General features: G+C 46.6%; 1 protein-coding gene across 1 annotated transcript in view; it reads right to left on the bottom strand.

Annotated features, from left to right (window-relative positions):
• Window positions 1-26,787, bottom strand: part of LOC142814140 (DNA replication licensing factor MCM6-like) — a 39,639-nt gene that overhangs the window by 3,186 nt on the left and 9,666 nt on the right. The window contains exons 9-16 of the mRNA XM_075892080.1: window positions 25,690-25,831; window positions 21,372-21,513; window positions 20,703-20,810; window positions 20,025-20,180; window positions 10,549-10,677; window positions 9,878-10,039; window positions 5,288-5,657; window positions 680-843 (exon numbers count right to left, since the gene is read on the bottom strand). Coding sequence (XP_075748195.1) covers window positions 680-843; window positions 5,288-5,657; window positions 9,878-10,039; window positions 10,549-10,677; window positions 20,025-20,180; window positions 20,703-20,810; window positions 21,372-21,513; window positions 25,690-25,831 — 1,373 coding nt within the window. The remainder of the gene's footprint in view (window positions 1-679; window positions 844-5,287; window positions 5,658-9,877; window positions 10,040-10,548; window positions 10,678-20,024; window positions 20,181-20,702; window positions 20,811-21,371; window positions 21,514-25,689; window positions 25,832-26,787) is intronic.

The following is a 26,787-nucleotide window of genomic DNA, read 5'->3' as shown; positions in this document are numbered from 1 at the left end:
TTAAACTAATAAAAGTGTCATTTTTAGTGTTTTTTGCTTATTTCAAAGTTTGTTTAATTCGAAGTTTTTGCGGTTCCCGTGAACTTCGTATTAACGGGAGTCGACTGTAATATCTCATTGGTTCAATGTCGCTATGACAAGCTGCTACTGCAAGAGATGTACACTCCCTGTCTCCTTGACACACTTAGCACTTCTGCACAAGAAGGAAGAGGGGAACAGCAGCACAGTGTGCTTGGGTTGATGCCTATTAAAAGTGTACGGCAGCTTAGGACAGTGCTATGCAACACACAAAGCCGGACAGTTGGTTGAATATACTTACTGAGATGGGGCTGTCAACGATAAGTTGCACACACCCATTTGTTAGTGGCCACTATCACACCTCCGTGCTTTTTGCTATGCTTATTCATACAGAGGCGGCGTTGCACTTGTACCAGTCTCGGTACATACCGAAATGCAGACAGGAGCAGATCCAGACTCATTTTAAGAGCCACAGTGACAAATGAAATTGTTACTCAGTGTAGTCTAAGTTGTAATCTTCTGTCATCATTTTTCAAACTGGCAACAGAAGAATTATGTCACCGCCACACTCAGTTCAGCTAAGGATTGCAAAGTTCTATTTTTTTCCGTGAAATTGGCTTTCTCAAAAGTCAAGATAGTTTCAAGCCAGTAGCCAGCTTACCCGGTTCACAAGTCGTTCGATTACTTTTTCCACAATGGTCTTGCGCTGGATCAGCTCTTCCTCCGTCTCTATCTCGCTCTCTATTTCCTTCAGGTACCAGTTGATCAGATCCATGCGCCGTACACCACCTTCATCCTCAGATGCAGCCCCTTCCTTCTCTGCGGCTGTTGCAATAAAGAACAGAAAGATGGAAGAGCAATACGACATTGTTTAAGCCAGGCTCACTGCTACATTCTTTTGCTGCATTTATTTTACAAAAGTAATTAAACAGATGCAACAAAATGTCACCTAAACTCGCTGACAGTGTAAATGATCATTTGAAGGCAGAGAAGTGTTGCATATAAACAATAAACCTACAGAAAACACAGCTCAAAGACTGGTAAGCCACCATAACTGAAATACTTTCTGTAGTGGGCACGTTCGAGCCAATGTGGCCATGGATGCAGACCGAAGCCCAATGATTGCAGTAATGATACGCACTGTCCGCGTCCGCTACAGTGGCCCCGTTTATTCTTACAACATTCTTTATGTAGATATCTCTATAGAGGGCGCCCCAGAAGCAACACAGCTCGAGTGACGTATGTCACACGCTCTCTACACTTTCCCCCAGCCAACAGGTTGCTTTCCACACTTTTCATGAGGTCAATACAGTTGCACCCTTTTGTAATAGACATGCACAGGGCAGATGGTACCCTGCTTATAAGAGCTGTCTGTTTATAAGCAGGGTACCATGTATGCATTTTCTCATGAACACTACTTTCAATGTAGGCACACAGGCGTCTCTTATACCCTTTTATCTCTTACATCCAGGGTTGCCACTGGAGGCTACTTTTCACCAAATTGGCAATTTTGGGAGTGCCATGGCAATCTAAAATTATGAATGGCGACATGAAGAATTTTTGGCAATTTTCAGCTTAAGTCTTGACTGAATTATCCATGCTATACTCAGTGTCTTCAAGACGAATAGGCGACAACAATTTTTCTAATTTTTCTAGCTTTAGACCCACCAGTAGAAAGCACACTTTACGTGCAATTGAGCACGTCTATTCTGCTTCTTTTGTGTATCTTCTTGCGTCTGTCAGCAACCTCCCAGGAGAATTTAGGTCAGTGGACTGCTTCGCACACCGCGAGGCGATGGTGTTATACTGAGTTTTTTAGGTGCTCTAAAGGGGCACTGACACCTTTTTTCGAGCCAAGTTTGTTCTGCCTTACAAATATCCTGTATACAGAGACAGCTCTAGGAAATGTAACGCTCAGCTAAAGCTGATAATATATTTTATTTTAATATTAAGCCTTTCAGATGCCACCTATGAATAACTGTCGGTATATGTGTCAAATCACTACAACTTTACTTCAAGGCACTCAATATTCTAGTGCAACAAGAATAACAAGATAATTTTTGAATTTAGGTGTTATAGTAACTCATCATATTTAATTTGTAATTAAATATAGCCTTACACTGAAGTGTGGCAGCTTGGGTTAGTTGGTATGACATGACGATAGTTAAAGCACGAGAACAGAACGACGACACATAGACAAGAAGGACGCTCGTGTCCTTCTTGTCTCTGCGCCATCGTTCTGTTGTCGTGCTATAACTGTTGTCATGTTTTACACTGAAGCCATTAATGCTTACTTTTGGCATAAACAGAATGAAATCTCAGACAAGGATTATAGCACAAATTCATTTTATATGTCCATTTTGAGCAAAGAAAAATTCTGCTTTCCACATTGCTTGCAGAAGGCGGCACGTCGCGTGACTTGTGAAATGTGATAGTGCCTTCAGAAAAGTGATCATATGTATTAGTACACTGCAAAATGGAGGTAAATTATGAGAAATTTATTATGCAGGAGGTTCAATCTATTCAAAGTACGATATATCTTGCTATTTCTTAACCTCTACTTGATGCAAATAGCAAAAACGAGTGGTGTACACAATTGTGTACGTAGCGTCTCAGAGAGAGTCAATCTTCTCACGGTGCACTGACTGACATGGGCACTAACTTTACGTCAGGCTACAGTACTACTCCTGGTGACTTCACGCAGCAGTCTGGCTGGACGTGATGACGTCAAGCACCGAAACACAAAAAAACGGCAGTTTTCATGTCGACTTCTCGACCGTCTGCTCGCACTGTGCGGTTCGTTCATCGTTGACAGCGTGAGGGCCTGTACAAGCACTACACGTGTTTGGACACGTAGGCACCCAAGTAGAGGGCAAATGAGCAAATTGGAGACGCTTTTTCATCCTCCGCTTGGGTGCGGCAGATGTCGCGGCACGTGCGTCGACAGTTTCCACACCTGCGGCGCACAGCAGATGAAGCAGCCGGTCAAAGAAGCAATGCATACATCATGAAAACTTGCGCTTGGCACATACTATCGCCTAGTTGCGCTGCTCATGCCATATCCTGACAACAGGGTACAGAAGGAACCGAAACTAGCTTTTAAAAGCATGCTGTAATTAATTTTTCAAGGCACACTCACGCTTACCGCTACATTTCCTAAGCTCTCGAGAGCTTAACTTATCATTCGACAAAAAAAAAAGGCAAGTGAAAAAATTTTTATGTTACCTTTAAGAGCTTTAAGCTTCTTAAAAGTTGCATCCGAAGTGGCTAGGTGACAGACAGTTAGGCTGCGTGTTCCGACCATCGCACTAACTGTCCTGAGTAGCTTGTCGACTTCTTTACAGCTGTAGTACCCCCTAATTTCCTATCTAGTTTAAATTTGTTAACACACTTTTCAGGTCGGTCAAGAAATCGGGTTCCTTAGGCAGCCTTCAGAAACTTCAGAAACTGCACTGAGGCAAATGTGTAGCGTAAGCATGCTACGGGCATTGAGATAGGTTCGCAGTACTTTCGAAAAAGTTATTCCCATTGTTCTGTAATTAAGTTGTTTGATTATGAGACATGATTTCACTGCAATGAAAATCTCTGAATCTGCAGGAAGGCTACGTACGCCGTCCCCTTCTTGGTGTAACGGCTGCTTTGCCTTTTACTTGCTACAACTGAAACCATCACGAACTTTTGTTATGGGAGGGACAGTAGCATTCAGGAACGCTGCTGGAGCATGCATGCCCTTTCTCTGTGAAGCAGCTTGTGCAAATGGTGTTGAGAAACATCAGTATAATGGAGGCGTTACGGATGGTACTGTACTGCACGGGGTTATACAAAATTAGCAATTTTTATAACTAGACAAGCAAGACATACGAAAAGTGGCAACTTCCTTGGCAAAATTGAAGAAGAATGGCGAATTTTGGAGACTTTTCGCTCGTCGCTTGGGGAATTTTACTCGATTGTCAGTGGCGATCCTGCTTACATCAGCAGGGTTGCCACTGCAGGGTAGAAGGTTATTGCTGCGGAGCCTCCTCGCTTGTTCGTTACGTTTTATATACATGGGTTGCACGTGACGTCATTTCCGGCTGGCGAAGTGAGCGACCTCCATGTGTGTCAACCAAGGTATGTATAGACTGGTAGCGATGGCTCCATAGAAGCCCATACATTCAGAAAATGGTGGCTGATACTGCTGCTCATGAGGCTTAGCGCCATCTCTGTGAGGAGGAAACACTTCGAACAAAAATAAAGCGGATGTGATGCAATAGCTTGTAAACAAAATGACATCATTTTGTGTGCACTAGCGCGAAAGGTGATCTTAAATTACTATTCATAGGCCCCCGACATGCGCTTAGGCGATCGCCGACGAGTCATCCACGAGTCCGCTTCAAGTTAACGCCAGCTAATCTAATACGAACCCTTGACTAAATAGTGATGTTTAAGTGTACTAACGTTGACTGTGCCACGGTTTGTTTAGAAAACTTGCTCTCCGAACTTTTATTCGCCGTTCATGGCATCTTCCGTCGATGGATTAAGGCAACCAAAAACATAGCCTAGTATACATGTCATATTTGCAGCGTGGCTTATTTGTTATGTTTCATGAAATGGTCTGACTGTACTATAGTTGAGCCCCATTATAAGAGACACACGCATGGAAATATTTCTTGTTCATTAAATGAGGTGTCTCTTATGATCAGCATGCCCACGAATGCATTTTCTTATCTATCCCTATCTTAATGTTGGCACACTGGCCTCTCTTACACCCATTTGTCTCTTAAATCAGTGTCTCTTACATCAGTGTCTTATAAACGGCTCCGACTGTGTAAGACCACTGTTGAAGAAACCCACACAAAAAAATAAACACACGCAGAACTTGAATGCCAAAAAATGACAGGTCACAAGGAACACTTGTTGCTGGGATAGTTGGCACACACATAATATCACGATTCATGTCGCAACTGCATGGCATGCCGAGTGCAACATGATACCTTGAGAAACGTGAAGCATGGGCTAACAAAAGAAAACAATTGGCTGCTTATGTCATACAAAAGATACTCCGAACAACCTGTGCAGTAGCCAACATACTGGTCACAGGCAATGTACTTTTCACACGTTTATAGATACAGCGCAACTAGTAAATGCCGCTGCTGGTGCTGATAATATTGTGACGTAAAATGAACCAGGCATCAGAAATGTCAGGGAGCACAGCACAGCATGAGTCTTGTCCGCTAGGTTACTGGTAGAGAGAGAGAGAGAGAGAGAAAAAAAAGCCAGTAGCACACACCTTCCATTCGAGTCTCCTCACGCAGCAGGTGTAAAACAAGCAAGTTTGCGGTCTTCTTGTAGTCCTCGTATGAAAGTGTAAGAGCCTTCTGCTGCGCAGCTGTGAGATGTGGCTTCTTGGCACTTGCTTCCTTCTTCTGCTTAGGCTTGATGATGCCAATGTCATTCACATCGTCTCCATCACCATGTGCATCCCCAGCAATGCCATTGACAGGTGGCTCGTCAACCTCCATGGCATCCTCTGCGTTTTCTCCACCTTCTGCCTCATTCTCTTCGTCTTCCTCCTCATAGAGATGAATGTCTGGCTGTTCCACACGAATGATGGACTTGTTGAGCAGACGATATGCCTCCTTCACATGCTTGGGAAGAACCTGTCGGCAGTTTGCCATCAAGAGAAGGCGAAAAATCAGAATGCATTCGCTATGAAGAAAACAGGTATATATTGATATATAAAAACCTAATTAAAAAACAAAACACAATAAATCGCACTCAAATTCAACAAAAACAGAACCTTTGTAAAAAATGCTGAGGAATCTTTTTTTTATCACTACACCAACTGCAAGTTTTTATTGTGAAGTTGGCTTTCCTAATGGTGGCTGGTCACTGACTGCAAAGACAGCATGTTTGAGTGCAGCCCGCTTGCACTACGACATTGAAAATGTAGACTCAGCCATTTTGATATAAACACGCACAATAGACAAGCCCTAGCACATGCAACTACGGCAGGACCTTGTCTCCACATGAAGCAAAGCACATTCCGCCATTAGTTGGGCAAATGTGCAACACAGGGAAGCGATTATGCAGCACAGGAAAGCGAATATGCTGCACAGGGAAGAGCAATTGCAGATTATGAAAAGTATATCGCAAACTTTGTCTTGTAGGTACACTGCAAACAACTCTGCACTGTTGTTGTACAAAAATTGCCATAGCTACAGACAAATTTTTGTGTAGTTCCACCTTAAAATACAGTGAAACCTCATTAAACCGTACCCGCGTAAACAGTAGCTTCGTTTTAAAAGTAGTGAAGTCAAATCCCCAACTCGGCGGCCATTGAACATAATGAATTTTGTATGTGCATAAGCCGTATTAGCTTATCGCGTATGTATCGGTTAATAAGTAGTTTTTCCAATTTTCGTTGCGCACTCGCCGCGGCATGTCGTCCCCCAATGCGCGTCCCAACAGAACAGCAAGCCCCAGAGATCGAAACACGCCTTGCTTGTTTGTGTTGATGATGATGGCGGCTGTGTTGGTGAGCGCCAACTCTTGGATTTTTCTGCAACAAGAAGCACTCGGCCGGCTAGGTTTCTGGTGTTGTCCACACGATGGCGCTTTGCACAAACACGCAAACACGGTGTGCGCTTGCTTTGCTTTCTTTGTTCCTTTGCCGCCGTGCATAGATGTTCTCTGGTTGGTCCGTGCCGTACAGCTCTCGCGTCGTTTTTCACGTGTTGTTATGTGTGCTTGTGCTGCTTGGTACTTGCATCATGCCGAAGCTGGGACAAAAGCATAGAGTGCTGAAAATAGCGGAGAAATTAGACATAATTCGTGCTATTGAAAGTGGCACAAAAAATCAGCGCTGGCACGCGAAAAGCACCTGCCGTTAACCACGGTGTGTGGAATTTGGAATTCCAGAGAGAAGTTGCTCGGCAGTGCTGCAGCAACTGCGAAAAGGTGCCGGCTACGCGGTTTGGCGTTTTCGGATGTAGAGGAGGCACTGGTGAAGTGGCTAAAAGCTGCACAGTCAAAAAATCTGCTTATCAGCGGACCCCTGCTCGTGGAGAAGGCCCTGGTTTTTGCCTCGATGCTCAACCATGACAACTTTGTGAGCAGCAATGGCTGGCTGGCCAGATTTAAGGCGAGGCACGGCATTACCATGAGGACTGTTTCGGGAGAGGTGCTGCTGCTGACGTGGATGGCGTGGAGCAGTGGCAAAATGGTTAGCTGAAGAACATCTTGAAGACTACGCACCTGATGACATCTTTAATATGGATGAATCGGCGCTATTCTTTAAGCTGCTACCAGAAAAAACACTCGCGTTCAAAGGCGAGACGTGCACTGGCAGCAAGCATGCAAAAGACAGAATATCAGTGGCATTTTCCGTAATCATGTCTGGAACCGACAAAACTCCGCTCCTCGTGATTGGAAAGTCGGCGAAGCCTAGATGTTTCAAAGGCGCCCGGTTGCCATCAGGGGTCATCTATCGCAGCAACACCAAAGCATGGATGACGGCAAAACTCTTTGAGGAGGACGTGCGCCTCATCGATCGTCATTTTGCAGCTAAGAACATAAGAGTTATTATTTTAGACAACGCTTCGGCGAACGTCGCCCTGGACAACCTGACGGCTGTGAAGTCGGCGTTACTGCCACCAAACACAACAGCGATTGCCCAGTCCTTGGACCAAGGCATCATTTGAGCTGTAAAACAGCTCTACAAGAAGAATCTGCTGCGCAGATTTTTTCTCGCCATTGAATGTGGCAAATTATTCTCCATCGACCTGATTGGCGCGATTCACCTACTTGAATACTCGTGGCGGCAGGTTGAAGCAACAACAGTTCAAAATTGCTTCAAGCGTGCTGGCCTCAGTGTGTGTGCGGGCGACGCAGATGATGCCAGTGACACCATCAACTAGACTTTGGACATCGTAGACGAAGCTTGCAAAACTCTGCTAGCTGAAGTGCTGGAGCGGCAGGGCGTTGCGGAAAGCATTTCCTAGTCCGACTTAGGAGACGCAGACAGCGATGTGCAGACATCTCCAGACATATCCAACGAAGCCATTGTTGCCTGGGTTGCCAGTGTCGCCAAATGAGAGTGATGAGGACGACATGGAAAGCGACAACACGGGTGATCCAGGTTCGACAGTGGCCGAAGCTTGCATTGCGTCGGCATCATGCGGGTATTTGCCGAGAAGAGTAGGCTGGTGGAAAAGCTGGCTCACAGCATAAGTGAGTTTGAGGCCGCTGTCGTTGCTGCTAGGCCGCCGCGTCGTCAAATTAAGATTACAGACTTTGTCACGCAAAGTTAATAAATTACTGCACGTTTTTTGTTCTTTCATCGCACTCTCTGAAGGTTTCTTTTTTTGAAAGGTAAGTGAGCGACCCGACGCTATTTCGGTTAAGCAGTACGACCGTTTAGTATGTACTTTTTCCGAGCTCCGGCCAACTACGGTTTAACGAGGTTTCACTGTACAGTCAAACCTCAATATATCGAACATGGATATATCGAATTATTGCCTACATCGAACGGTTCCTATATCACGCGGGAAATCGCATGCATTATTGATTTTTATTTCGAACAAAGTTTGACATATAATGGATATATCGAACTCGGCCACCCCAAACCGCCCGCGCTCCATTGACAGGCGGAGAGCTTTCCCGCAACTCTCGAAAGTAGCGGTAGAGCGGAGGGCGTTTACGAATGCTGCACACATCGATGGCGCCAGAAGCGCCACTTTTACGTAGCGGCGTACGCGCGCCGCAGCCTTGCGGTAGAGGTTCTTAAATGAGGAAAGAGAAGAGAAAAGCGCGGAGCTGTTATCGTCTTTCAATATGAAGGCACCAACACGGCTTCGCGTGGGAGATGGGGGAGTGGAAGGTAAAGATTAAAGAGGAAAGTATAGGAGGGAAAGGACGCAGACGACTGTCTCGGACGGGGCCCGCGCTGCCGCCGGGAAAGGGAAAGCAGTCAGGCGAGCCAGCATGGGCGCGCCATGTGCGCGCTTTACACCCGGACTCACGCCGCAGCCTTGCAGCTTGCAGTCGTTGCAGTCTCTATGGTGTCAACGGCACACTGCACACTTGTTGCAAGCTCCTCCCCCGTAGCATCGGCAGGCATCGGTCGTTGTGCTCGCAGTGTTCGTGCGTTCGGAGTTAGGCCTGTCGCGCAATGTGGTGCGCGACAGGCCTAACTCTGAACGGCGGAGCTCACGGATGTGGAGATTGTCGCCGAAGCTACTGCTGAGCAGCCAAATGAAGACTCTGCCGAGGTGGATCCCGCAAGCGCTGATGGAGCCCCGCTCCCGACATCAGCTGAGGTTGTGCGGCGCGATTGAAGGCACCGGCCTATCACTTATGGATCGCCTGGACTATATTGAGGACGCAGTCGTCAAACACGCCATGGCCAACAAAAAGCAGGCTACTCTTTTTCAATATTTTAAACCAACACAATAAATACTATGTTTGAATCTTCAAGTGAGTATTTACTGCACCACGCTTGAACGGTTCGTTGGTTGTTTTCAGCAAGCTGTTGACGCAATTTTTTCATAACTTTTTTTTATATTGAATTCTGCATATATCTAACTATTTCGCGATCGCCGTGCCGTTCGATATATCGAAGTTCACCTGCATTCACATAAGAATTCAGAAATTCCAGCAGTGTATTTATATTTATTTCACGTGTGGGTGGAACTGTTGTGGTTGTCCAAATAATTAAATTATGGAGGATAATGAATTTAGTGAATAAATGCCAGTGGTCGACTGTATTTGCAATGAATTTGCCCTGACAGCCACGAATAATTTCTCAAACATGGCAGTCATAAGAGCAAGCATGCCAAGAGAACCTCGAAATAAATTTCCCTAGTTCAGGTTCACTCACCTGGTCTGAGCAGTGCATCCGAGCAATGCCCTCAGCTATGCGAACCATGCTTTCCAGCTGCCGCACAGTAATTCTCCACGATGACTTCGACAGGCCTCCAGCATCACGCTGTCGTAGCTGCCGGTACTGTTCCACAAGGTAGTCCCGTGCCTCTGTACTGACCTAGCATACAGAGAGCTGTCCTGTAAACCCTGTTCACTGAAGAATAACCAGAGTCTGCTCAAAAACTATAAAGAGCCATGAAATGTCAAACCAATGAAAATAACAGAGGATTCAAACCTTCTCAGCGTAATGTAGTGAAGGGCTAAATTTGCTTCAGATCCCTACCTGTCTTACACGCACAGTTTTTCGTAATTCCTGGGCAGTTCAAGCTGCGGCATTACTTTTCAGAGGAAAATATCCTAGCTTTAATGTTGCTTCACAAGACTCGTTCGTTTTGGCATATACATTTTGCAGTCTTCGACAAGCAAACTTAATCCTTGGTGCGCTATAGTGATGACCACGAGCTGTATCCGAGAAGCTGCAATAAGGCCTACAGTGATGTCACAGACAGTGTTGAAAAGTTATTAGTACAGAACTCCTGCTGGATGCAATACCGTGATTCTGCATTTATATCCAATTGCTGTCATGATTGCCAGCTGTCACAGTTGAAATGACAGTGATCTACTCACCTTGGGCTTAAACATCCGTGCAAACTGGATATAGCGCTGAATGTCTTCATGACTGTATTTCTTCTCGAGGCTATCTTCGTGGTTGCAGTGCAGATCTATGATGCGCCGTGCAATTGCATAATCTGTGACCTATGATTTAGGGCACAATATAAAATTAATTAAATACATTTTGATCTTGCAGATGTAAGGTCACAATTACATCCTAATAACTTTAGCACCTAGACTAGCATAGGTGTGCTCAACCAAACTTCCTCAAATACACACAAACCTCGAAATAATGATCCAGATATAACAAAACACCGGTTATAACAAAGTATTAAAATAGTCTGTGAAGAAGAAAACGCATCGTTGGCAAGCAACATCGCCACTGCTTGGGTACTGGGTGCTGGGCTTCTCTCGCTCGGCTCGTGCTGATCATCGCCGGCATCTGCTTGACCGTTGCTCTTTCCCGATCGTGTTTCATCGTAGGACCACCGTCGCAACAGTCGCCAATAAACCCCTTTTCTATTGGTGGAGGGTGCTGACCTTCCCCTTTGCTCGAACCTGGGTTCTGCCATTCGCCGTCGCCTAAACCTGGATCTGCGCAACCGAACGCTACCTCGCTCGCATCATGGCAACCAACAACGCGCAACCTGGCTATTCCAATCCATCCTCCAGCAACCCCGGCAATCTTCGCTAGCGACAGCCCGAGGTCTTTAGCGAAGCTGATGAGACCGACGTGGAAGACTGGTTCGCTAACTATGAAATGGTGAGCGCAAACAACAAGTGGGATGACGCGGACAAGTTGACTAACGTCATCTTTTACCTCACTGACGTGGTCGAAATGTGGCATAACAACCACAAAAACGGCATTACGACGTGTTCCATCTTCAAAACGTCGTTTGCTGATGTTTTCGGCCGACCCGCTGTCCGCAAGTCCAGAGCCGAACAACGCTTGCGGACTCGCGCACAGAAGCCATCTGAATCGTTCACCAGTTACATCGAAGACATTATTGGTCTTTGCAACCGTGTGAACACCGCCATGCCCGAGTCAGAGAAGATTCAACACATCCTCAAAGGGATAAATGACGGCGCATTTCAGATGCTCCTGGCGCGCAATCCTGCCACCGTTGCGGAACTTGTGACTTTATGTCAAAGTTTCGACGAGTTGAGAAAGCAGCGCGCCCTGACTCTGCCATTTTCCTCACACGCTGACTCACTATCTAGTCTTACTTCTGTTCCTGATTACTCAACAACCCTGCAAGAGATCAAAGACTTTGTGCGTGAAGAAGTAGCTCGGCAGCTGTCGTTGATTCCCTTCACGCAGCAGCCGCCGTCCTCTCGTCTGCCCTCCCCACTCCGCGACGTTATTGCCGAAGAGGTAGCTCAGGCTGTTCCCATCGCTGCCCACCAGCAGCCAGTGGCCATGCCTGTTCCCCATGCGCCGGCTATGCAGCCCGTGGCCGCGCCTCTTACTTATGCCCAGGTGGTACGCAGCAGACCCCGCCAGCAGCATTTGCCCCCCATGTCTGCACTTGCTCCCCACTCTACCCCTCTTTCGACACCTTGGGCCGCACCGCGAGTCAGCAATGCCTGGCGCACTGCTGACAATCGATCAATCTGCTACGCCTGCGGTACTCCAGGACATGTGGCACGATATTGTCGTCGTCGCTTCCAATGGCAACACAACGCTACTTGGCCGTTACCGTATGATCCGCAGCCCACGCACCTACCTGCTCCCTACCCCTCACCGCAGTGTGGCTACACTAACCTTCCGAGTCTCAGTCACCCCAGCCCCCATCTCCGACTCACTCTCCCCGCTCGCCGTCTCCTCGCAGGCGATCTCTGTCCTCAATGCATCCCCGACCCGCTTCCTCCAACCGGGAAAACTGAACGCCGCAGTTCCAGAGGCAAGAACTGCGCCGTCGTCAAAATGCCCAAGCCCTCGCACTTCATCTACTAACGTCGTCGCCATATCTGTCGATGGTGTTTCTACCTTAGCCCTCATCGACACAGGTGCTGCCGTTTCTGTTATAGCCGCCCAGCTCTGCCGCTCCCTATGCAAAGTGACCACGCCGCTCTCTGGACTATCGCTTCGTACGGCTAGCGCACAACCAGTTCGACCTCTCGGAACCTGTACAGCCCGCATATTCATCCAAGGCTCTATGTACGATGTCGAGTTCATCGTCCTTTCGGTATGCTCGCATGACGTTATCCTCGGGTGGGACTTCCTGTCACATCATCATGCCGTCATCGACTGCGCACGCGCTGAAGTTCAATTTTTGCACCTGTCTGGCGAGCCTTTGCACGAAACTTTTGAGCGGTCCCCGAAACTCGTCGTACATGAAGACACTGAAATTCCGTCAGCCTCTCTTGCCGTTGTCCCTGTTTGCTGCGATGACCATAACGATGCTACAGTAATGTTTACACCTTCCGACATCTTCATGAGCCGCAGAGCCGTTTCCTTGCCTTTCGCTACACTTGACGTCACTGCTGACCGAAGCAATATTTTCGTCCATAACAACCTTTCTGCACCGCTTACGCTACTTGCCGGCGAATGTCTCGGTCGAGTGGAGTACCTCGATTCCTCTTTATTCCTTAACATGCCAGACGAATCGTGCAGTAGCGCCTCGACCGAACTTCACGCCCTTTCCCCTCTAGAATGCTCATCGAGTGACACCTTCTCGAGTTCCATCGCCGACACCTTAAGTGCCCATGAACGCGCCGAGCTTCTTAATCTCCTCCAGCACTTTGCGAATTCATTCGACGTTTCTCAGCCGCAATTGCGTCGGACTTCCGCAGTGCACCACTACATTGACACCGGTTCGCACCAGCCATTGCGTCAAAGACCGTACCGTGTCTCTGCTGCAGAACATCATCAATGACCAGGTCGAAGAGATGCTACGCCGTCGTGTCATTCAACCATCGCACAGTCCTTGGGCACCTCCAGTCGTTCTAGTTTGAAAGAAGGATAGATCGATTCGATTTTGCGTCGACTACCGGCGATTAAACAAGGTGACGCGGAAAGACGTCTATCCATTACCGCGCATTGACGACGCCCTGGACAGCCTCCAAGGAACCGAGTTCTTCTCCTCCTTAGACTTACGATCGGGCTACTGGCAGGTTCCTATGGCAGAAGCTGATCGCCAGAAAACTGCGTTCATTACACCAGATGGCCTGTACGAATTTAACGTAATGCCATTTGGGCTTTGTAATGCTCCTGCCACGTTTGAACGACTCATGGACAACACACTGCGTGGACTGAAGTGGTCTGTGTGTCTATGCTACCTCGACGACATTGTCGTTTTCTCTCCCGATTTTCCTACACATCTGCTTCGGCTCCAACTGGTTCTGACGTGTTTAACCAACGCTGAGCTCCAACTGAACCTTATAAGTGCCGCTTCGCCGCGCGAGAGCTGTCCATCTTGGGACACATCGTGTCCAAGCGTGGTGTTCTACCCGACCCTGCAAAACTGCGAGCAGTCGCTGAGTTCCCGAAACCTACTACACTGAAAGAATTACGCAGTTTTGTTGGACTATGCTCGTACTTCCGGTGCTTCGTGCGAAATTTTGCGTCGATCATGTCACCACTGACCAACCTCCTACACGGTGACGCAGACCTTTCATCCTGGTCTCCTGACTGCGACGTTGCGTTTGCCACGCTCTGTAGTCTGCTAACATCTCCAATTTTTCGGCATTTCGACCCAACAGCTGCAACGGAAATTCACACAGACGCTAGCGGTGTTGGTCTTGGCGCTGTCCTCGCCCAACGCAAGCCGGGCTACTCCGAATACGTCGTTGCTTATGCGAGTCGCACGCTTACTAAAGCTGAGGCCAATTACAGCGTTACTGAAAAGGAGTGCTTGGCGCTAGTGTGGGCGCTTCGCAAGTTCCTCCCTTATTTGTACGGTCGCCCATTCGACCTGGTAACGGACCACCATGCACTTTGTTGGCTCGCCACATTGAAGGATCCTTCTGGCCGCCTAGCTCGGTGGGCACTGCAAATCCAGGAGTACGACATTCACGTCATCTATCGCAGCGGACGCAAGCATTCTGGCACCGACGCCCTGTCGCGTTCGCCTTTACCTCCCGACTCGGCCTGCGGAACCACTGGTACCAACTACTTCGCATCTCTCGACCTCGACTCCTTTGCCAGTGAACAGCACAAGGACCCGTGGATCGCTTCCCTTTTTGACTGTCTCTCTGAATCGTCAACCACTGCGGTACCACGATCTCTCCGACGTCAAGCTGCTCATTTCGCCATACGTGATCGGCTGCTACACCGACGCAACTACGCCCCTGAAGGTCATAAGTGGCTCTTGGTTGTCCCGCGCAGCTTGCGATCACAAATCTGCGCCTCCTTTCACGACGATCCCCAATGTAGTCATGCCGGAGTTTTCAAAACTTACGAACGCATTCGCCATTGCTTCTACTGGCGCGGAATGTATAATTTTGTTCGAAAATTCGATATGGGCTGCCCTGACTGCCAACGCCGCAAGTCACCGCCTTTCCACTCGTCCGGTGCGCTTCAACCGCTTTCGTGCCCTGCCAAACCTTTCGATCGGATCGGAATTGATCTCTATGGCCCTCTACCGACAACATCAGATGAAAATCGGTGGATCATAGTCGCTGTGGACCATTTAACACGCTACGCTGAGACCGCCACCCTTTCAAGTGCCACAACGCGGAACGTAGCATCCTTCGTGCTTCATCGCTTCATACTACGACATGGTGCACCTCGAGAACTACTAAGTGACCGAGGTCGAGCTTTCCTATCAGAAGTCGTCACGTCTCTGCTTTCTGAATGCCATGTTGTTCATCACAAGACTACGGCATACCACCCGCATACTAACGGGCTCACGGAGAGATTTAACCACACCCTTGGAGATATGCTCGCGATGTATGTGACATCGGATCATACTAACTGGGATCGCACTCTTCCATTCATCACGTTCGCATACAACACCGCAGCACAGTTTACCACTGGATTTTCACCTTTCTTTCTTCTTTATGGACGCGAACCATCCCACACCATCGACACTCTCCTTCCATACCATCCTGACGCATCCGAATGGCCATCTGTGTCCAAAGCTGCCCGAAATGCGGAAGAGTGCCATGAACTCGCACGCACCTTTACGTCACAAGAACAGCAGCGCCAGAAAGAAAACAACGCCGACTCTTCACAAAGCCACAGCTATTCCCGGGATCACTTGTATGGCTGGCCGTTCCTTACCAAACCCCGGCCTTTCCTCAAAACTCGTTCCAAAGTACGAGGGCCCATACCGCGTTTTGGAGCAAACCTCGCTGGTGGTGAATTTTCTCATTGAACTACTTTCCCCATCTGACGACATGCGCTGGCGTGGACGTGACATCGTCCACGTCGCCCGCCTTAAGCCATATCATAGCCCTCTGCCTCCGGACTCTTAGGTCGCCAGGATGGCTTTTTTTCGGCGGGGGCAAATTGTGAAGAAGAAAACGCATTGTTGGCAAGCAACATCGCCACCGCTTGGGTACTGGGTGCTGGGCTTCTCTCGCTCGGCTCGTGCTGATCATCGCCGGCATCTGCTTGACCGTTGCTCTTTCCCGATCGTGTTTCATCGTAGGACCACCGTCGCAACAGTCACCAATAAACCCCTTTTCAAGTCTTTCAATAGACAAAGTGTTAAGAATAAACCTTTATAACGAAGTTTTGGATATGATGAAGCTATTTTAGTGTGAGATGTAACTTGGTTATGATGAGGTTTGAGTGTATACAGTTAAAATGCAAAGGCTGCTTCGGTCAACATTTCACCTCATAAGTTCAATAGCTGTAACGACTAGGCTTGTGCGAATATTCAAATGCTTCGAATCATCGAGCGAATAGTAGACTATTCGAATTCGCTTCGATTCAAATTTAAGGTATTGAAAATTTCGAAGTATTCACAGTGAACGAATAGATGTATATTAGTCCGCACGTAACTGCCTGTAAAAATGGTTTCACTGCAATGTAGAAGTGCTAAGCCGCGAAAACACCTTTCCAGGAGAAACACGCTCTGCCGCAAAGCTTTAATTCGAATTTAAATGAACATTTTGCCTGAAATCAATCTATCATTTCTTAAAGCTTAAAAGCTTGTTGGAATGGCTTGTATGCTCTAAGTATAATTAATTTTAAAATAATACATATTTTATTGGTCATCACCCGCATCCTACAGAACGTCAAAACTTGCTACTACTCAAAATTGTTTAAAGTTGTTTAGACTTCCTTTGAATGAAAAAAAAGGCATATGCATAGAGACCTCATTTCAATTTAAAAAAATATTGTGCAGGTTAGTTAGGTCATGATAAATGTGCCCATTTTTCTTTATATGCCATATACAGTACAAGCTCGTTAATTCGACACCCGTTAATTCGGAAATTCGGATAATTCGGACGGCTCTATTGGTCCCGGCCAAAGTGCATGTTAATCTACGGGACCAAACCTTTGTTATTTCATCGGAATTCGGCTCCGCACCGCAATTCGGACAAATGCTGACGGCTGCTGCTACACAAAAAAGTGACAAAGCAGCGCTGGCACCACTGGAGTGAAACTGAAACCTGAGTGGCATCGCCATCATCATAAATTAGTGGGGGCGATCGCAGCGTCACCGAACGACGGCGTCTTCTTTCTTCTCCACTCAGCGCCTCCGACGCCATTTTTCCTTGTGTTGTCGTGTCGGAACCATCTCTTCTTGCGGAGTTCTCTTTTTCTTCCATTGTGACCGTATTTGCATGCCACCACCATCGTGCGCTACAGTGATGGCAACGCCGAAAAAGCGGCAGAACTACGACGCGAAGAACTTGGCGACTAAAGTGGAAATTTCGGAAACACTGAAGAACGGCGAATCGCGACAGCAGGTTATGACCAAGTACAACGTGAAGCGGAGCACATTGGGAACGTACGTGAAAAATGAACAACAGATTCGACAAGCCTTCGAAAGCGAGAAGTTTCATGCCTCTAGAAAGCGGTTGCGAACCGCAGCTCATCCCCAGCTCGAAGAAGCTTTGCTCCGGTGGATTACTGACTGTCGCAACGCGCATCTGCCTTTGAGCGGACCTCTCATCATGGCACAAGGTGAGAAGTACGCTGCAATGATGAACATTGAATCGTTCAAAGCGTCAGAAGGGTGGTTTGCGAGGTTTCGAGAGAGACACGAACTTGTCTTCAGGAGTGTGTGCGGCGAAAAGGCCAGTGTTGACGAAAGCGGGACCACCGAGTGGAGAAATGTGAAGCTGCTGGAGCACATCGCCGCATATGAACCACGTGACGTGTTCAATGCAAATGAAACTGCTCTATTTTTCAGAGCTCTGCCCGACAGGACGGTGACTTTCAAAGGGGACTCGTGCATTGGTGGCAAGAAGTGCAAGCAAAGGATAACTGTGCTTCTTGCCGCCAATGTGACTGGCACGGAGCGCTTGCCACTACTTGTCGTCGGGAAGGCGCTTAAGCCACGTTGTTTTAAGAACGTGAAAAACCTTCCTGTCGAGTACACAGCGAACAGGAAGGCATGGATGACATCGGACATTTTTCGCGGCTGGCTGCAGCAGTTGAACCGGCACTTCACGTCGAAGGACCGCAAGATAATTATGGTTGTTGACAACTGCAGTGCCCATAACTGTACAGTCCAATGAAGAGCATCAAAGTCGTTTTTTCGCCGCCCAACACTACGTCTGCTTTTCAGCCGATGGACCAGGGTATCATTCACTACGTGAAGTCGAAGTACCGCAAGCACCTGCTAGAGCGAATGATCCTATGCTCAGAAGCTAGAAAGTTGTGTCAAGTGGACATACTCGGCGCAGTGCACATCATCGCCCACGTGTGGAAAAACACTCCGCCGCAAGTCATCGCCAACTGTTTTCGGCACAGTGGTTTTGTGAGGCCCGAGCATGCAGCAGTAGCTGACGATGGCATCGAGGAGGTGTCAGCCGAGTCCACCGACGATGACTGCCCGACTTTCGATGCTGTCCTTCCTACAGATGTGACCTTTCAAGACTACATCGCGATTGATCATGGTGTTGCCACGAGTGGTCTCCTAACCGATCAAGAGATTATTATTGATGTCACGGGCGCCCATGAAGACCACGATTCGGACGAAGAATCATGCGAGGATATACAGCCGCGACCTCATTGCACCTCACGGGAAGTCTCGGAGGCGCTGTTAATAATAGAGGACGCTTGCCTGAACACTCCCGACAGCTTGCGTGCTGTTGGCCATTTGGAACAGTTAAAAAAAATAGTGATGTCAGCCGGAATCTGCGCAAAAACGCAGACGACAAATACAAAATACTTCAACAAGTAAAGGTATGCTTCTGCAGCTTGATTTTAAATGTTGTTTTCCCTGTTCATTCGTTATTTCGGCATTCGGTTAATTCGGACAGTTTTTCCGGTCCCGTGAAATCCGAATTAACGAGCTTTTACTGTATACTATTTAAACTTGATGGAAAATTATTCGACCAAAATCACTATTCGCACAAGCCTAGTAACAACTTATTGTGCACTAGTCGATGAATGCAAAACACGGCAGTATCAGCAGCTTGTATGCTACAACACAGCTTTTACTATATCACAGCTTTATCAACAGTATACTTTGGCGCTATTGAAAGGCACATCTAATGCAGAGACTGTCAGTTGCAAACAGTGAGTAAAATATGCACATGCATGAAAATGCACAAAGGCTCACATTTCCTTTTATCAGTGCCATCATTAGTGTGATCTTTTGCAATATCAATTCATAGCATGTATCATTAAAAGCGTTTTCAGCACTTTCTACATATCATCACACATACGTGCCCTGTCCACCGCATCTACGCGTTCTGAAGGAACACCAGACTCGGCGGCTTGCTGCAGTGCTGTTGTCTGAAAGATAATCTCTCACCTTCATTGTATCATGCATTCGCACACCTCTAGTTAAGAGTAGCAAAGCAACCTTTCGTCTGAGTGACTTCTATCACCCTTCCCTTCTTTCTCTCACTCAAACTTCCTCAAACTATGCGCTTGGATAAGCAGGCATATCTCGTATTGCAAAATTCTTGTTTCTTTGTTGGTGATGCCACTAAAAGGGCATACCATATTTATTAAAATGTAATACAAGTTTTTTTTTTTCCTCCAGACTTTTGCTACCTCACGTCGACCCTCACGTTACATCCAAATACTGAAGTTCAAGATGTCTAAAAAGTGCAATTATGCACACATTTCTTTTGTATTTTTTATTTTTTTCCCTAAACCACCCCCTATGTTTCGGTTGAGTAAATACAGTAAGCGTAATTTATGTTGTATTAACGCTATAAGTAAAAACAATTTTTTTAACATCTTTTCTTTAAAAAGACCCTGCTATCATAGACATAAAAACAAGAAAACTCTTGTTTTGCAATATTCAGTCATGATGGGTCTTGTGCTCAGGTATTGAAAGTAAGCTCTTACAAAGTGAGGTGTTAGCCAGTGCTAGCCAAAGTGAAAAAGCAGAAACAATAAAGAAGCTCACCTCATTGCATTCATCCACCAAGATGAAGAAAAGATCGAAGCGTGACATGATAGGGGGCGACAATGCAATGTTTTGTCGCAGTGACTTGGTACGATCGTAGCGACCCCCGATTGGATTGGCTGCTGCTAGGATGGACGTTCGTGCATTCAAAGTTGCCTGCAAAACAAAGAAGCAGTCAGTAATGCATACATATTGTATGTGCTTATACTGCATACCATTTTTATACATTGGGTGCAATCAAGTGAAAGCCGTGCAGGAAGTTTGGTTGGTCAGCGAAATGAGTAAGCTTCCACATCTCATGCTTGGATTTCATTATTGTAAATGTGGCCTCCATGAATGACTCCAGCCGCGCGCTACCAGAACTAATCATGGAGGCTACAATGCAAAAACAAAGAGCCTTTAAGTGATTGGGCACAACTATTCGACAACCATATAAAAAAGGGGGTTTATTTCTGAGGCACGAAAAACCGTCACACTCTTTCACACTTTCCACAAATTTCTAAGGCATCTTTCCATTGTTTCAACCACACGAGGCATCTACTCACTCTAAAACAAAAAAAAAAAAATCACACTACAGGTTGTCAAATCGTTGCGCTATTTCTTGGTGCAAAAGCGTCTACTGCAAGAAGTCTTGCTAGCTTTGATGTATGAAATGGAGATGGGAAAAAGCTAGCTTACCTTGACACCAGCTTTGGTAATTGAAATAGTCTGCTGTTCCATGGCTTCGTGAATGGCAACCTGATCTCGGAGTTCCATCTTGTCAAACTCGTCGATGCAGCAGACACCCTGAGAATGAATGCAGGAAACGTGTGAACATACAAAGCAGCAACTTCTCCTCGAGAAGAGACAAGAATCGAATCGCAACACTAATTGAATGTGCTACCACAGCTCGTAAGCAACGTTGTACTTGTGCCATTTCAAATCCAGAGCTTCTCGATCCACGGCAGTTCTTTCAAGCGCAAGTTTTCTCCACCTTCATTTCTAGCCAATCTCAACAAATAGCACATCATCTGTGAAATAGGAGTTGGACTATCTCATCTATATATGTACTATGCTGTCCTCATATATAGAACTCTGCGACTACTCAGGTCGGCATAAAAGCAGTTGTGCAACAAAACAAATTTGCAAGGACAATGAGTGAGAACAGTTCAATGGCTCTTAGAACGTTTGCGTTGTGGGACGAGCCTCGTCATGTAATCATAAAACAGTAATTTTTACACCACTTATTGAGAAACATCAATCCTTTAAAAACATATTTTAAATTATTGCGTTTTGGTAAAATATCTTTCTTTACAGGTGTCCTTTGGAGAAGCACAGGGTTGATGTATATGCGAGCGATTCACTCACGTTGTCAGCCAGCATGAGTGCACCAGCTTCAATGACGAACTCATGAGACTCTTCATCACGAACGACAGCTGCTGTGAGACCGGCTGCGCTTGATGCCTTGCCACTTGTGTATACGGCTCGCGGTGCGAATTCGGACACTTGCCTGAAAGTACCAACAGTAAGCTGCTCTGATTCAGCCGAAAAATGGTGACGGGAACCAAACACTAGGCCAAAACTCAACACAGTTGTTGACCGTTTATTCGGACTCAGCGAGAACCCTTGAAAAGTGCAAATGATTGCGAGTCCAAAAAAGAAAAAAGAAGAAAATTATTCAGCAATTCACTATCAAAAAAGTGCCTTTATTAACACATTTTTTATAATAGTGCGGGCAACACTTCATGGAAGCTGCTGTCCACCTGTGCTAGTTTGAGGACCTGACCGACGACCTCATCATCTTCAAACTTGGGAAAAACTCCTGAGCATCATCAGATTGAGGTCAGCCGCCTAACACCTGGTGAATAATCCCACCTTTCTTTGCTGTCGTCTATGTCTTGTAGTTGCCGCATTTTTTTTTTCTTAGCACCAACGATGCGGATAGAGTGCATGTTGTCAAAGCCATTCAGCAGTTTAAACCTTGCTCGTCAAGCGACAAACGAGGGTGAGATACAAAGCACAAGATGAAAATCAGGCATAGCAACAGAAACAACTGACAACACCAACTCTCATACACCAAAAGGGAATGACATTAGCCTACATCGTGCTGCAGTGCTTATAGAGTAGTCGGTGTAGTTGGGTAGTTCTGTCTTCCTCCATGTCATACGTGCAGTCATTCTCATATGCCACACAGAGTTGACTCTGAAGGTGGCTTGGCTAGCGATTTGGCCGTGGTAGCCATTCAATGGATACTTAGTTGAATAAAGTCGTAAGGTGCAACCAACAAAGACGGTGTTCAAAATCAACAGTGGTAATTTCTGTGTAGATTTTTACACTGGAACTATCTCCAGCCATAGCCAGTGCTGGCAACATAGGAATAATATTGTACCGTAAGTACCCGCATATAATACGAACCCGAATATAATACGAAGCCAAATTTTAAAGGAGCGAAAAGAAAAAAAGTACTCGCGTATAAAACGACGTAGGAAAGGTCGCCAAAAACACATTTATTGATCACACATCCGCCATGTCAATTGCTGTCGTCTTCAACTGCGCTTTCCTCGGACATTTCCTTGTCAGACAAATCCTCAAATAGATGCTCGTCTTTTGTGCCATCGAGGGCATTACTGATGCTGCACTTCTTGAAGGAACGGCAAACAAGGTCCTCTGGGATGCTTGCCCAAACGTTGTGGGGTCTCGAAATAGCGCATCCCCACAGCATCCACGATACATTTGCATAGCGTGGCCGGCGATGCCCGTTTAAGCCGCCTGGTCGGCGTCACTGCAGGCTCACCTGAGCGCATCTTTTCGGCATAGCAATGCATAACCGCATACTTGAACGGCTTATTTACACTAACTTCAAGAGGTTGCAGTCGAGATGCCATCCCACCCAGGATCACGACCAGTTCAGTGCCGCAGTCGCACAAGAGCCTCTTCATTGAATTGGCCAAATGGCAGCGAAACGCGTCCAGCACCAGAATGGACGAAAAAGACAGCAGGGCGCCAGGCTGTCTGCACCACACAGACTTTACTCAGTTTAGGACAAGATCTTCGTTCATCCAGCCTTTATCGTGGCATCTCACGATCACATTCTTTAGTAGCTCCTCCCCTTTTGGCATTGTCTTGCACTTGAAGACGACATAAAGTGGGAGCTTGTGGCCGTCCGCCGTGCATGATAAAATGACTGTGACACGCGTTTTTTCAATGCCGGTGGTACAGACAGACGCTAACCTGCTTCGAGCCCTTCTCATGAACTGTAAGGGGCGATGGCATGTCCAGGTAAACTCGCGTTTGATCGGCGTTGCCGATTTGTCCCAGCTGGAAGTTTTGCGAGAGGAGCAACATAATCACATTGCGTTGAAATGAGATAAGAAGCTCTTCAAAGGTTTCAGGGAGCTTCTAAAAAATGGAGGTTCGCCAGCACAGGAAAAATCCGGCTCAGCACATGTAACGGGAGATCCATTGCTTGCTGGCTTTCAAGTCAGAGCTCAACATCCCCTTTTTTCTTGCCAGCTCCCTCGCTTTCATCTGCATCAACTCCATGTTGACTGGCAAGTGCGCCGCTTGCTGCTGTCGAACGAACTCTGTCAGTGCGAGTTCAATCTCTGGAAAGGCCCCTTTCTTTGGATCGCAAAGCTTTTTGGCTTTCCACTGCATGCGGAAAAGGCTTCTCTCTGTCGTCACCATCCACGGACACTTCCCTCAGCGACTCCGAACTGTCTCCCGGCTGCACTGTTGCTGATTTCCTCAGCAGCTGCGATGACCTTTCTTTTGAATGCAGCCGAGTACTGGTTTCGGTGTCCTGGCATGTCGCACCTTTGCGAAGTGAGGCACAGAACACAGCGAGGTTCACACGTCCGCTGTCCAAGTACACGCTCAAAAAACTCAACAACAAAGAAAGAAATGGTTCTAGCGCTCACTCTTGCAACGCGAGGGTGCGAAGGTAACAAAGCCAAGCCGTAGCCACTCATAGACAAAATGAAGCCGTAGCCAAACGGCAGTTACGAAACCAAAACTTCAAGCCCAACTTCGTTTTTCGAGCAAGTTTTCGTTCGGATCCGCACGTAGTACAAAGCGGAAATTTGTAACGCCAATATTAGGAAAAGAAATTTCGTATTATACACGGGTATTTACGGTAATCATCGCAGACAGCTTGTCACGGCATTCGACGTCGCACTTGATCAGCCAGCTAGGGTTTAAAAATCTGACACACAATGGGGTGTTCGAATGATGCACTGTAGGGCCTCTGGAGCTGCAAAGGTGTCCGAATAAATGAGTGTCCGAATTTACAGCGTCCGAATAAATGGTCGGCAACTGTAGTACCTAATGCATAAGGTTGCATCCAGGTACTATTTGTTCAACCCACAAATCTAAAAAGAAAAATCTATCGCGTGCTTGTAGATAGTTTCATCAATAGTAACAGTATCATGTTCTCTTATCAAGCACTACACTCAAACCTCGATATAACGTAACTGGATATAACAGAATATCGGTTATAACGAAGTAAATGAAAAATAGTCTTGCAATAGATGTAGTGTTAGGAATAATCCTTTATAACGAATTTTTAGATACAACGAACTTGAGGTGAGGTGTGAGGTGCAACTTTGTTATAATGAGGTTCGAGTGTACTGATATCAAAACACCCTCACTTTATCTGACCACCCGTCTCTGTCTTGATCATTTTTTTAAAGCCCATCGCATAAGAGCGCTTGAACATTGTGACACGAAAATCACTGGTGTATCAGGGATTTACCTTCAAGCGCTCCTGTAACATTCTGTGAATGTGGCAAGTAAACTTGCATAATATAATCGGTAGGCAGATAATGTCATCAATATAACAGCTGAATCATGCACAAAATGAGCTAATCAAATATGTTTTCAGCACTAGATTTTTGCAATCAATACATACAAGTACGATCAATTAAGGGATGTGTTCAATTGTATCTTGGCTTGACATGCCAAAAATTCTACATGCACTCTTGTAGGATGTTGACTATCTAGATTTACCCAGCATGGTGGTTTCGGGTCGTTAAAACCCGACAATACCCAATGCCTCTTTAAATGTATTAACAGAAAAGCTCTTTTTAGCCGAGGTTTTCATGTCTGGCATTGTGTTAGCCCTGATCACGTGGCCTTGCATTGTGGCGAGACTGAGCTTCGGTGGGAAGGGAAGGACAGCATGCACTGCGAGGTGGAGGGAGGAGGATGTTGAGGGGCGTGAACCTTCGAGAAATGCAACAAGATGGGGTGACAGCGAGGCACAGTGGAGTATGAATGAGCATATCAGTGCTAGTGTTCAGGAGTTGGTGCTTTCAAGATAGCAAACATTTCTCATTCTCTCGATGAAGAAGGTGTCTGACGTGTGAGTCAGCAAGAGTTGACACAAGAGCAGGCACGTGGTGGCCCAGCCAACGACGATGTTCGTGCAAGAGGTCAAAGCTGAGTGTTGACGAAAGGAATACTTGAAAAATATAAGAGTACGATATAGCTTGTTGAAACACATGCATAGGCTTCGCTGTTTCGACGGTGCTCGTGAAGTGGAGCTGGCTAAACTTTTAAATAATAAAAGGCCGTGAAAGCAATAGCATGTCGTGCGGCTGTATAGCAATAAAATTTGCAGCGGGCATGCTGATGGCCACTAAAGAGCATGCTCGCTAAATCCATAAATACCAAACGCAGTGCCTACTTGAGAAACTGGCTCTTGGCTGTGCTGGGGTCACCCACAATGCAGATGTTGATGTCGCCTCTCAGGGTGGTATTTTCCTCCGTTGTCTTAGGCACTCCACCAAAGAGCATAATCAGAATACCACGCTTTATCTCGTCGTTGCCTGTGGAGTGAAGTACACGAAGCACAAAAAGACGTTTTTGCACTCTTTTCCTGCAATGTTTGCAGACATAAGCCAGTTGAACTGAGTACAGATTTACAGACACCTACAACAGCACTACTCGGAAGGCATAAGTTGCAAAATAATAATAAACAAATAGTACACATGTTGACTGATAAGGAAGCACAAAAAGGTGGTGCACACTAACAATCTATTGCATTATGAACAAAGCTATGCTAATACTAACATGTGCTTGATGTGGTACTTAAATGGCTCATTCAGGCACATATCAAGCGGCTACAGTTGGGATGTCCTACCGGGGTGACGACGAACTCTGCCCAGAAGTCATGCAGCAGTCGCATCAGTGAGGCAACACCAAAACACTACGAGCATAAGTATGGATGGGAGCCTGAGCAGTGCTCCATAGCTCTTGAAGTCCATCAATTCCTGTTCAGTACCAGAAAACTCCATTTCCTGGCCCCTGGAGAAATTACTCTCAGGACATTGCACACAAGGAGGGCTTCCTTCTGTTTCCCCTCGCCACGAATGCTTTGCTCATCTACGCTGAACGGCCACCCCGCAGCACAGTTGCCTATGGTTGGTTGTTCCTCAGATTCCTGGCGCAACCCATCACGGGGGATCGGCCATGAAACGGACGGTGCCTCATTTGTGAGGTGGAGTTGTTTTACCACCCAGATTATTTAGATAACGATGTTTAAACAAAGAACCGATTGGAAAACGATAGATTAGAAATAAAATAGAGGTAATAAAAAGAACGAACAGGCTAATATAATTTGAAATAAAGTGAATTTATGCCTCAGCTTAACATTCTAATCGTTTTGTTGCCTTTAGAAAGTCGCATACGGCCTCGCAAACACTCCTGTGGATAAATCCCTTTTCAGTTGCTCCAAAGGAGAGGACCACCGGAAGGAATAGATTTAGAACCAACCTACGGAGAG

The sequence above is a fragment of the Rhipicephalus microplus genome, chromosome 4 (assembly GCF_043290135.1).
Source record: "Rhipicephalus microplus isolate Deutch F79 chromosome 4, USDA_Rmic, whole genome shotgun sequence".
NCBI classification, from domain to species: domain Eukaryota; kingdom Metazoa; phylum Arthropoda; class Arachnida; order Ixodida; family Ixodidae; genus Rhipicephalus; species Rhipicephalus microplus.
Note: the sequence above shows the minus strand (reverse complement) of the source record. Positions and strands in the feature narration are given on the sequence as shown.